We start from the raw sequence: 12,981 nt of genomic DNA on the forward strand, positions 1-12,981 counted from the left end.
GTTCTTACAAAAGTGGATAGAGGAATCTGTCTTTCAATCCCTCCCCACCCAACTCCCCAACACTGGCTAACACACAAGTGGGGGAGAGAAAATGACATTTTCTAATTGTGGTACAGCTTACAGGTTGGCTGACTAAATTTCAAAAAAAAAAAAATACACATGCAAGACTTCTAAGTTAAATTTGAATTCCAGAAACATTTCAAATATTTTTTTTAGTGTGTCTCTTATTTTATACTACAAACTGTTCCCTGTTTCTCTGGAATTCAAATTTAGCTCAGAGGCTAGTATTTTCTCCTGGAAACCCTAGTCATGGAGAAGAGGACCATGGTGATTGGGCTGGGAGCTCTTCCCTAAGTCACATCCCATGATAAGTCAGAAGCGGATGCTTCTTCCCCACCATGGGCTGATGACTTGAGCAGCCACAGCCAGTGCTCCTAGATGTCCCCTTGCCCCAGGAACTTGGCGCTCATTCTCAAGATTAGCTTGCCCAAGTATATGCTGGGGATGAGAGTAGTCAAGGTAACAAACACGGCCATGATTTGCAAAACCACAGATGATTTAATAAGTTATGAAAGTAAGGAGTCAATTTTTGCTATACAGAACAAAAAAACCGCATCAATGGCTGTTGTCAGATAAAATTTTGTGATTTAAGTTGAGCACCGTATTTGGCTCCATTTGTCGGCCACCTGTCACACAGGAGTAAATAGAGTCAGAATGTTACCTCAGACCAACATTGGTATTGAGCACCATTTATATGCTTAAAACAGACCAAAAAAGAAAACGTTTAAAATACAAATGTGAGACTTATATACAAGATTCCACGGGGTTTCCTAAGGAGCTCCTTCAAATGCGGCCTGATCTTCCTAGGAATGAAAAACAACTCCCAGGTGCCTTGGATTTTTCTGGGTGATGCAGGACAGTCTGGGCGACAACATAGTGCTGGAAACTTGTAGAGGACACCTACCTGCCTCTGGGGCTACAGGGAACGCCTCAGAAATCAGAGCTTCTCGGAAAGCTGAGGGTTGTTTCTAAGCATTCTCCAAACGATCCCATCCTCAGGCATGTGCAGTTTCTTTGAGCTCAGTGAACACTGTGTTCTTTAACCAGAGGTGTATGAGCACCTCTAGCTCCAGAGAGGCCTAGAGGTCCATGGCCCAAGGCACCAAGGAAGTCATCTCCTTTAAGGCTCTGTCTTGCTGAGGCTGTCCCGTGTGAGGGTTCTATGATTTGCTGGGATCTGACAATGGAGTGTTACTATCCCACATCCCTTAGAATGGGTAAACTCAGTCATCTTAACTAGTACTAGTCTAGAACATTCCTCTACATTCCACCACAGACTCAAACAGGAAGTACTCAGTTCTTCAGCCTAGGAGTAAATCAAGGTGACCTGGATTCAACAAATGAGGGCCAGCCATAGGATTCATTCCCAGCTTACAAGGAGGCAGGAGAACAGAACTGTTTTCAATCACATACTGGGAGAGCTAGTCAAAGGATATTTTTTAGTTTGGCTCTTTGGGAGCTGGAGCAGTGTAGGAGTTTGTGTGGGAAGTGGGGGCAGAGGAATGGATGGTAGGGAGATCTGGCTACCTTCTGGGAGGAAGGTTAAGCACCATCTTAAACATTGGTCCTGCTGGTCTCTACGCTCTGACTTCTTTCTATACACCATTCACACAGACACCTCCCCCTCTACACGCACATGCAGATTCATACGAGCATACAGAGCACCCCGAAACTCAATGGAGGAGCAGCCACAATGCAACAACCCATGTCTCGGCATCCTTAATTCCGTGAAGGGCTGAGGGCTGTCAGTAAGGAAGAAGAATCCTAGATCTACAGTTGATAAGGACACAGAGGAGGAGCCTCAGAATTCTGGCCAGGCTGGGGCCAACTAGGGCACGAACATGCTCTTAGGTCTTACCATGTCAGGGCACTGGAGTAACATGCTCACAAAATGCCAGCAAATACAAGGCAATGCTCACCACTCTCCTGTCTCCCATCCACCTCCTTCCATTTCCTCCTATTCACATCAGGCTCACCAAACATCGTTTTACCCCAAACAAAAGTCATCTAAGTATCTAATGAAAAAAGTAAAGTGGGGCTCCCACCTCCCACCCTGTACCTCAGATTGCAGACCATATTGCCAGGTGCTAGAACTTCTAAAGGTTGGAGGTGGGCAGGGCCAAAGTCAAACCCATAGGCAAAACCCATCCTCTGAACCTGAAGCCCCACAGCCTGGCACTTTACCACCATGGTGGCAGTACTGGGACTCTAGGAAAGAGAGAGTCCTGGTTCTTGGACCACATGCTGAGTCATCTCAGCATAGTAAATGGTTCCATCTGGGTCCTTTAGCCCAGGCTAGCCAGAGAAGAATACTGCTCTTCTATCACAGCCTGGGGTGTGGGGGAGCAGCAAGCAAGGCCAGGGTGAGGTGGAGAGGAGAGAGGTGGTCCTTGCTGCCTTTGGCCCAATGGCTCCTGTTCAGAACTGCCCTCAAACCCCCTATTACAGGAGCCTCATCAATTTCTTGGAAAGAACAGCCCCTACTCATCTGAGATCAAAACACTGCACACTTTTTGAGCACCAGGTTTTGAAATTGCACCAATTAGTTAATAATTAAAATGTAAACCAGCAGTTGGAGCCAGGTGGAGCTAAACCTGAAACTCCCAGGTCACCTCACCCCCACCACTTAAAAGATTTTGAGTACAAGAAACACAGATATCTGGAAGTGCAACCTATGACAAGGCCAGGCTGGTAGGGAAGACATACGTCACACTGGCACCTATGGCCAAAGCTTACCAACAGTTCTAGATGGGTGTTCTTCTCTGATTGATCAGAGCCCTATACTACTGGTTACCACACTTATCCCATCATCTGCCTGGCCCTCGGGTTGTTTTGACTCATGACCTCCACTTCCTTGTATTCAACCTGGCAATTGATCTATAAAGAAAACACGATGTCACTTAAGAGTCCCCAGTGGTCTCATCCTGTTGTCTGGGGACTGGTCATCATCAAAGAAATGAAGGTTCTCAACCACTGCTTAGTAAGTTGGAGCAAGAACTTTTCTCTCTGGGAGTGATCCCCCTTGACCTCCCATCATTGATAAGAAACTAGGGAACTTGAATATTTCTCTTCACTTTGCACTTGAGATCACTGCAAGATTTAGGTCATTCCTAGCCTGGAAAACACATTGTTAGGCTGATTGTCACATGGCCCCTCCCACCCCAATATATTCTTTTGTGCTATTTCCGTGCTTTCCAAACCTTCTTGGAAGCAGGATTTTTGACTTCATTTCCCACAGCACAGGATCTGCTATCTCAGGGAATAGATCTATAAGCAAGGGGAAAGCTGTTGATGCGAATCTTTCTATTTTATTAGAACTTTCCCGGCTTCTCTTTTCTCTGCACTGCATTAATGAGCTCCTGGATTCTTTGGTTCCTTGTCTTCACGTACGGGCTTGGCCGTCGAGGGATCAGGTTGGGAGATTGGACCTCTTCATCCACACCATGGATTTTGTAGGGGACATCCACAGCATTGGTTTCTGGGTGATCTTCAGTGGCATTAGTGCTGGAAACATTGAGGGGGACCTCCAAAGGAGGCCCTGGAGAAGGCTGTACCTGTGTAGCTACAGTGGGCCCCGGGAGCGTGGGCATAAACACGTCGATGTCATTGTGCTTGCCGGGCGGAGGCTCCACACCTCCGTCCGTGCTGCTGAGGTTTCGGGGCGGGTTGCAGGACTTGCAGCACAGTTTGTTGTAGCTGGGAATGGAGCAATAGCGAGACAAGACTTCCATCCTACAGAACATTGACTTGTCACCTTGGCACTGGTCCTCTGAAAGAGAAGAGTGGGAGAAATAACCAAGGGACAAGGTGAGGGGGACATGTACCCACCGCCGAGTGCAGATTGCTGGAGGAGGCGTGTGACAGAGTCCAGAGGCAGCACAGAGGCAGTGAGCTTGTGTGGAGAGTCAGTATAATTGCGATATCTGAGTCTATAAGCAGGGCAGCATCCACAGACCCCCACCTAGACTGCTCCCCTCCTGCAAGCAATCCCCAGCTGAACCTGCTTTTCTAGCATGTCTCAAGATTGAAATAGAAAGGAAATTTTTTCTGTTCTTAATAGAGACTCCAAGTTCAACCTCACGGATGGGACTTCACTGAGGTATTCACCAACACCTCAGTGGAACCTCAGGGTACTTTTGTGGCAGGATTCTATGATCATCTACAAATAGTAACTGTAACAAAATCCAACCTAAAAGAACCAGCTCCTAAAGCCAAACAGAGCTCCTTAACTGTAGCCTCACCTCTTCTGACCTGACCTTCCAATGTGTGTCTGTCAGAGACTAAAGACTCAGACTTGTGCAGGCCTTTGGACATTTGCCAAAACTTATCTGAAGCATCCTGTCCTGGGACAGGATCCAGCCCGAGACCCCGCTGCACTGAACTTCTGGCAGCTTCCAGACAAGCCCAAAACCTTCACAAGAAGCTAATCCCTCCTTCTCAGTACATCCTCATCCCTCCCCTACCAAGAAATTGATTATCCATGCTCCAGTTTACATGGAGAACTCTGACTCTCTCTTCAGAATTCCCCCATCCTTCTTTTCCCTGGCCAATCCCCAGCTCTGTCTGTGGCTCAGTTATTCAGCCAATTGTCTGGCCCCCTCCATTGATCTTTTCCCCAACTGTCGTCCTCCCTTCTCTTCCTCTCTGCCCCGTAGTCCATTCTGAAACCCAAACTGAGATGATTTATAAAACATACTCAATATAAAATAACAAGTCATTGTCACAAGGATGTTCCCTCAGACATCCCTCAGACAAGCACAGGCTGGCCTCTCATAGGAGAGAAAAATTCCCCAGTCTGTGGTTTCGAGGTTCTCTGCCTTCTCCACACTTGTCCAGCTGACAAGTTCACAGTCAATTGTCAGAAAAGGTGACCAGAGTCTGACTTTTTCATCACCATGAGAGTCCCAAGACAGTACCTCAGGCAGTATCTGAACCAGACCCAAAAGTGAGTCAAAGGATACATTCAAAAATATAAAACAGATACATGGGAATGAATAACAAGTCCAGAATTGGAAATCTCTGGGTTTTGAATTAACAAAGCCACAGTCAAGGAAACTACAGAGATGTATACCACCAGAGGCAGTGCTGAACTTTGAAGTGGTCCAAGTAAACAGGAAATGTGACCAGCTGCAGGGGCCACAGTGGGAAGACCAAAAGCAATGCAGCCCACTAGGAGAGGCCCAGGCTGTCCTAATACTGAGAAGAGAAATGTGCTCACCACATGCTGGGAAGCACAAAGGCTTCAGGCTTCAGACCAGTCAGAACCCAACAGCAAGGGTGACTGGTAGGTCTTCAGAGGAAGTGTTTCCTGGGTGCCCAGTATATGAAGAATGTAAAGAGCATTTCATTTGATGTTGAAGTTGGGGGCCCAGAGACCCACCTGCTCCTTTCTCACCCCTAGCTCCACTTCCTCTCGGCAACTACTGAGGCTGAACAGTGAAAAACCACTGACCGCAGTCCTAGAGACATAATTGGGGCTTTAAATAAGGGCTGTGTGACAGGAACATCTCCCACAATAAGCTTTGACAAAGGATGGAACCAGTCACAGGAGGCCATTACTCCTACCACATGGTGGTGCTCTGTCCTGTTCCTGTGTCTTTTCCTTTAAACAAACAACACTATGTCACTAAGCAAGTGTCCCTCCCATCAGGCTGGAGTAGCTTGGGTCTGAAGTATAACCCCAAAGGCTCATGTGTTAAAGGCTTGATGCTGTTGGAAAATGGTGGAACCATTTGTAGACAGAGACTGGTAAGAGGAAGTTAGGTTATTGATGGTGTGGTCTTGAAAAAGATCCTGGACTATAGCTCCTTTCTGTCTTTTCTTTTGCTTCCCAGCTGCCAGGGGGACAGATGTCCTTTGCCATGTGTTCCAACCATGACATTACCACCACAGGCCCAAATGACCATGGACTGAAAACCATGAAATGAATCATAAGCCAATATAACTTCTCGCATATCTTATCACAGTGCTGGAAGCTAACACAGCAACCATGCTGAATCAAGGATTGCCTACAAAAGTCAGAGAACTGAATAAGGTCCTGGGCCAGATTCATCCTTTCACCTGGTTTTATAAATAAAGTTTTATTTAAACATAGCTACATTTATTGTCATTGACCACTTTTCCACCATAACAACTATGACATAGCTGTGGTAGAGGCCAGATAGGTACCGATGCCTAAAATGTTTGTTGTATGTATGGCTCTTTTCAGAAAATGTTACTTGACTCTGGGTCAAGACCATCCCTGGATTAGTGGTTGGTACAAAGACAGTGTTCAGTTAATGGAGAAAGCCCCAAGGATCTGGATTCCCTTCTGCAGGATGCTTCTCCTTCACCGATTGCCAGGTAGACTTCTCTGAGTCCTCAGACTAAACTACAGAGCTTCAGTTGTGAAAAATTAAAACAACCCAATGAGCAAATCAAAAACCCCACTTGTTAAGAACTTGGTATACTAATGTCAACTTAGAAAAGCACGTCAGTCAGCCCTCTGTGCCTGCAGATTCTACATCCTTAAGTCCATAACAGTATGACATAATGACATACCTGTAGCAGAGGCCAAATAGGTTCCAATGGACGGGGTTTGGGGGAAACACTACATTAAACACACTTCTTCTTGGTCATTAGTCCATGAATAACGCAGTAGAACAATTATGTATGTAGTACTTACACTGCATTGGGAATGATACAGAATCCGGGGGTGATGCAAAATGTTTGGGAGGATGCATATATTATATGCAAATCCTAGACTGTTTTATTCCTGGGATATAACCATCTGCAAGATGGGGGAGGGTGGTTATAATCCTTATTGAATGTACACCAGTGGTTGTGTCCTTTTAAACAATACCAGTAACCAGGAAGCTCTCCAGGATCAAGGAGCTGTCAGTTATATGTGCAGCTGAACTGTGTGTCCTGGGGCTCTGGCTGGTAAGATCGCTGATAATTTTGACTTTATGATATTTGCCCTTCCATTCCATTCCCAGTAAATACCAAGAACTCTCAGATTTTTTTTTTTTTAAATAGGATCTCATTTGTCGGTTGGCCTTGAACTCAGAGATCTCCTTTCCTCTGCCTCCTAAGTGCTGGGATTAAATATGTGAGCCACCAAGGGTGACCAAAATTATTGGCTTCTATGAAATGATGATAAACCATTGAGAATGAACACATTTTTCCCAAAGTTCCATTAAAAGCTAAGCATGGCCAGTCCTGGCTAGCACTTGGATGGGAGACAGTAAGTCATCTGCGTGCCCCTCCCCTTGTATTGGTGGTATCAGAATTCATCTGGGAATTTTAGTTGCTCCCTGCTAGTTTTCTTGAATGCCTTTTAAAACTTATCATTTATTTTAGGGAAAATTGATATTAGTGTCATTCACAGAAGACAAGCACCATAGACAACCTCAAACATGAATACGGAGGAAGAGAAAAGTCAACTTAAAAATCAAATTTGAATGCTCCAATCTCTAGGCGGATAGTCCTGCACAGAACTCAGAGAGAGAGAGAGAGAGAGAGAGAGAGAGAGAGAGAGAGAGAGAGAGAGAGAGAGTAAAGTGTGACAGATCAGATACTGGGCAAGGTCCATCGCTGGGAGCAAATACATCATGGTAAATGAGTAGTGGTTTCAGGAGCCCATTTATCATTCTAAAGCTCATGAAACTAATTTATAATGTGAGTGGCACTTTCCCTTCCATCACGGGCCTTAGATATGCCCTGTGAAGGTGGCATCCTGGGCCATTAGGAGTCCTAATGCAGGGTTTCCTTAGAAGACAGCTAATCTTGACTCATCTCTGGGGAGCCGGACAGAGGGACACAGCACTGTTGATGTATCTCTCCTCAGGACTCCCGTTTCTCTTCATCTCTATGACTCCTTTGATTGACATCAGAGCTGTGGGCAGTGGACCCAGGCATGGCTCCTGGAACATCTCTGGAGTCTCGGGCCTGGGCTGCCAATCCCATTTCCTAGATGCTGGGCCATCTCCTATTGTTCTTTCTCCTGACCTCTTGAACTTTCTTACTGTTCCCTAGCACAGACAAGCATGAAGCAGGAGTCCCACCTAGAGGATAAGACAGAACGCAGATGAGAAGGTCCCTGCTGAATCTGGATCCACTGCCTGGTTATTGTCAGTAGGTGAGAGGACACAAGCCCTGTGGCTACTGAGAACAGACACTGGGAGTCACAGTCAGGCAGAGCTGGCACACATATGCACACACATACACACACACACACACACACACACACACACGCACGCACACACAAAACCACTTCCCTGCTTCTCTTGCTTCTCTTGGCTGACGGGCACCTATTCTTTATGAACAGGCATCTCAAGTCAGGGCAATCACATGACAGTAGCTCAGGAGACGTAACCTAGACCCCACATTTCTGCTCTGATCCCATAAAAGGGAGAAGCTATCATCCCTGGCAGCATCTAGGAGCAGAAAACCTAGACATCTCTGCAAGGTACTCACTTAGTACTGTCAGCTCAACCCTAAGGTGGGATACAGAGCCCTATTTTGAACCTATGTCTTTGGTATATGTGTTAGTGGAAGATGGGCCCTAAACACCTATGTTGGGCAGAGTGGTGGGGTAGTGTGGAGGACGGCAAAGTCACTGGAACCAGAAACCAGGTGATTAATGCTACAGGATGGTGCCTTATAGCACTTGAGTACTGCCTGCCAGGAAGGTGAAGGGAACAAGCCACCAGCTTAGCAAACCCAAGCTGCCAGTTGAACTGAACTTTTATTGAGTTTATTTGTGAGGATGCATGACAAGAGGTCTTTCCATCATTAGTAAGAATAAAACGTCATTTTCACAGTCACTTTGGCACACGCTAATGTCTCATGGAAAGAAAGAAAGAAAGAAACAACAGAAAAGCAACGACGACAATGGAACCTACGTAATACGTCATTAAGTACATACAAAACACTAATAAAATATCCCTGATAAACCAAAGTGCGTACAGACAGGAGGCAAATGCCCAGGACCGTGCGCAGTCTGCGACCACACAGATCACTCACATTGCCTCGTCAAAGTTGGAAGTTAACAGTCGTGAGAGGATTAATTTGCAGTTACACACCAATTATTTACATAACAGTAATTAGTGCCAAGGGGAGTAGGAGGAGGCTTGGCTGCGTGGTCCAGCAGGAACTTGAATTATTAACAGATGAAGGTGGCTGGGGCCAGGTGGGGCTGGTGGGACCATCAGTTGGGAGTGCTACATTGGTCACGGCTAAGGACCCAGGTGTGTCACCCTCTGGGTGTAAGGCCGCGCTGTGGGAGCCTCTTGGAGTCTCCACAAAACAGTCAGCGCCAACTGGCCAGGTGGGCATCAGAGGGGGACCCCTTTTGTCAGAGATAGATGTAGTGCCTGCTAAGTCCCTTCACACACAGACAGCTCAGGGAGGAAGCAAGGCCAACTGGATTTAGAAACCTTACCCTTGGCAAAAGGTGGGCAAAATGGGTGGGGTCCCCCTAGATCTTTAGTGCCTGCCTCCTACTCGGATCATATCCCCCATCTAAGGCTGGAGTTAGCAGCCAATTCTGTTAGCTTTCAACTTTAAGGCATCTTCTACATAGTGTTTCTAAGCAAAAAAGCAATAAAAATTGAGGTATTCTGTAGTTGTTCACACTGGTAGGTGAGGCACATCCATATCTATCAATCAGTCAGTCATCAATCAATCAATCACACTTTCAATCCTCTGAACGGGTCATATGCACAGGACAATAAAAAGGCCATTGGAGCAAATGGACAGAGAATGGAAGTGGTGGAGTCCATGATGTCCCGTCTCAGGGACACGCCTCCCTGCCTCCTCCTCCGTATGATTAGACCCCCGAGAAGACAGGGGCTACGGGGGCCAAGGGCCGTGTAGGTTGGGTGCAAAGGCCGGACGGAAGCAGGCCATGGTTTCACAAGTCGGAAAGGACACACTCAGCAAAGGGCAACAGCAGCAGAAACAGCAGCAGCAGCCAGGAAGCCCCTGACACCGCAGGAAACTTGGGGTCTGTCACCCCGGCACGGGAGACCGGGAAAAAAAACCCGCACACCGCACACCGTAGAGATCCCTGTGGTCTCAACTCAATGGTGGGTGGCGTCTGAAAGGGGATGGGGCTGGCTTCCCCCTTGGAGTTGACCCGCAGCTTCAGCCTGGAGGAATGTAGCCCAATGAGGTGGTTGCCATGGCGAAGTGGTCACACTCGCACAGTGGCCTCAGGCCCCTCCGGCACCACGACAGATCTTTGCCCCTTTACAAGCCATCACAAAACCAGGTCCTGGCCTCCCTACAAGAGGCCAGTGTCCCCAGACCAGGCCTCCTTGAGGCTGGCCCTCACTTGTGGCCACCAAGTGGTACAGGCTCAGGAGGAGCAGGCCGAGCACACAGGCTCGGAGAAAACAGATTCACCCAAGAGCGCTCAGCAGGAGTCAGGGAAGCTTTCCATAGAGAAAGAGGAGGGGAGCCCAAGGCAAGCTCCACAAGGCGCAGGGCATGCACTGGAGGGCAGAGGCAGAGTTATAAACGGGTCGGTTACTTGACGAGATCTTCTGGATAGGCGAATCAGGATCAGGCCGGGACAGCCACTGAACCACGTAGCTCTTCTTGGAGGGATCTGAGCTGTTTCCTGGGAGGAAAAGAGGAGGTTGCATGCAGCTACCAGGACACCACGAAGGACCCCTCGCCGCACATATCCCAAACACGCATGCGCGCGCCTACACGTCTAGCGCAAAGCAGCTTGCCTCCAGGCATCCTGAATCCTGGAGCAATAGGAAGGTATGGTTCCTCCCGGGATAAACTGATCTAATCTCCCGCCTCTCTGCCAATCATCCTGGGACCCAACTGTACTCGATGTCTCACCAACTGCCCCAGGCCAAGCCACTTCCCAGTCCATGTCCTGTTCCTTCATCTTCTGTACCCCATGTTACTTCCAGGTTTCCTTGTCACTCAAGCGCTATACTGAAGAAACATGGTGAGGAAGACAAATCCTGATACCACCCCCACCAGGAGTGTCACCTGACCTCTTGTCCTCTATTCTCTGTAGAAGAGAATAGTGAGGGATAGGGTCTAGCCTTGAGTTGCTGTGTGGGGCAAACACATGTAACACTGAACCAGGCATCTACAGAGTGTTCTGATTGTTGTTCTCAAAGAATACAGGGCACCCTCTACTCTCATGGGCACCCACTTCCTATACTGGGGTCTCTATTGTATGGACCACAACACGTTGGCTAGCATAGTCCTGCTATGCTGTGGTTCGTTGTGGTTCACTGGAGTTTAAAGCTGTAACATCATATCATGAAGGCAGGAATGGGTTGAGATTCCTCCCCTATGCACATTAGGGCCTGTCCAAGGATATCCATGCGTCACCCCCACACACACCCCCAACCCCAATCCCATTTCCTTCTAGAGAAAGTCTCAGCCCTAGCTGGCAGTGCTCAAATTCAAGTTCACCCACGGCAAACCCAGCCACTTTGGAAAAAGAGCAGATATGCTTTCACCAGGCTCCCACTTCCCCTTTCCTAGACTGTCTCATGCTAGGGTATGTAGGGGTAGCACAGGGCTTACGAGGACAGGGTGCAAGCCTGCAGATCCTTGCCGTCTCGGGCCGCTCCTCCCGACAGACACCAAAATTATCATCTGCGGTGCGGCAGAGCACTGGCCGTTCCTGGGTGCCGTTGCCACAGGTTACCGAACACTGTAAGTACAGAACCATCAATCAGGGTCACCTTCCGTGCTGGGCCTTAGTTAGACATCTCATGCTCCCCATACATGTGATTGGTGGCCCACGGGATTGGGGGTGGAGTCAGGCAGAGTATGAATTTTGCCCCATGGGGGGCTGTCTTAGAATGCACATGTCCATCTCTCAGGGCTACTGTGATACCCAGCACTTCTGGGTCTTCCCTCCTTCCCACGGTTTGGATGTGACTTGAGTATGTCATCCTAGACCTATGTGTTGGAAGCTCTGTCCCAGTGCGTTGGTAATGAAGAGGGGATCAAACCCCAGTGGGAGGCTTCTCCTGCCGGCTTAGACCTTGGCTGCCTGCCTCCCCGTGGACTCTTCATGTGCATCTTCATGGTTCCATGTATCATAAGATCCTCCCTCAGAAGGGTAAAGTTGATGATGCCAACTCCATGGCCTTAAACCTCCAAACCCATGATCTAAAGAAGCCTCTTTATACAGTAGCCAGAAACCCTCTACACTGCCAGAAAGCCCTATGAAGAGTCCTCAAAAAGGTAAAGACAGATATGACCTGGGTATACACCCCAAGGATGCTAAGTCAACATCCCACAGAGGTAGCTGCACATCTGTGTTTCTTCTGTGATGGCACAGGAAATGGACCCTGCCTACCTGTCCACCAACAGATGCATGGAGAGAGAAAAAGGCAGTACATACATGCATGTTTGTGTATGTGTGTTCATATTTGATATGCAGGTGCATGTATATGTGTGTGCATGTGGAGATCTGGGGCCAACATCCAGAGTCTTCTGGATCACCCTCCACCTTATTCAGTGATTCTGGGGTTTCTCATTGGAACTCAGACTTTGCTGACAGAGCTAAGCTTGCTCCTGGCATTCCATTGCTGAGTCAGCTCTGGATCTCTAGGCAGGCTGCTATGCCTAGCAGGCATTTACATGGGTACTGGGGAACCCAAACTCTAGTCTTCACACTTGCTCAGTGAGTGCTTTAGCCACCGGAGTCATCTTCCTAGATCCTACACAAAGAATCTTATTTAGCCATAGGGAAAAACAAAATCATGACATTTGCTAAAAAATTGGGTAGAATTAGAGATCATATGAAGTCAAATAAGCTGGGATCAGGAAAGACATTCCATGTCTCTCCATATGTGGAATTGTGTGTGGGGGGATGTGTATGTGGCAGGTGTGGTATATGTATGTGTGTGTGTTATGTGTGTGTGTGGTGTGTATGTATGCGTGTGCTAT

General features: G+C 47.7%; 1 protein-coding gene across 1 annotated transcript in view; it reads right to left on the reverse strand.

Moving 5' to 3' along the window:
* Positions 1–3,348: 3,348 nt before the first annotated feature.
* Positions 3,349–12,981, reverse strand: part of Adamts2 (ADAM metallopeptidase with thrombospondin type 1 motif 2) — a 204,219-nt gene continuing 194,586 nt past the window's right edge. The window contains exons 21-23 of the mRNA XM_028775906.1: positions 11,605–11,734; positions 10,577–10,666; positions 3,349–3,829 (exon numbers count right to left, since the gene is read on the reverse strand). Coding sequence (XP_028631739.1) covers positions 3,372–3,829; positions 10,577–10,666; positions 11,605–11,734 — 678 coding nt within the window. The 3' untranslated portion in view covers positions 3,349–3,371. The remainder of the gene's footprint in view (positions 3,830–10,576; positions 10,667–11,604; positions 11,735–12,981) is intronic.

Source organism: Grammomys surdaster, unplaced genomic scaffold, assembly GCF_004785775.1.
Source record: "Grammomys surdaster isolate TR1022 unplaced genomic scaffold, NIH_TR_1.0 262, whole genome shotgun sequence".
Lineage (NCBI taxonomy): Eukaryota > Metazoa > Chordata > Mammalia > Rodentia > Muridae > Grammomys > Grammomys surdaster.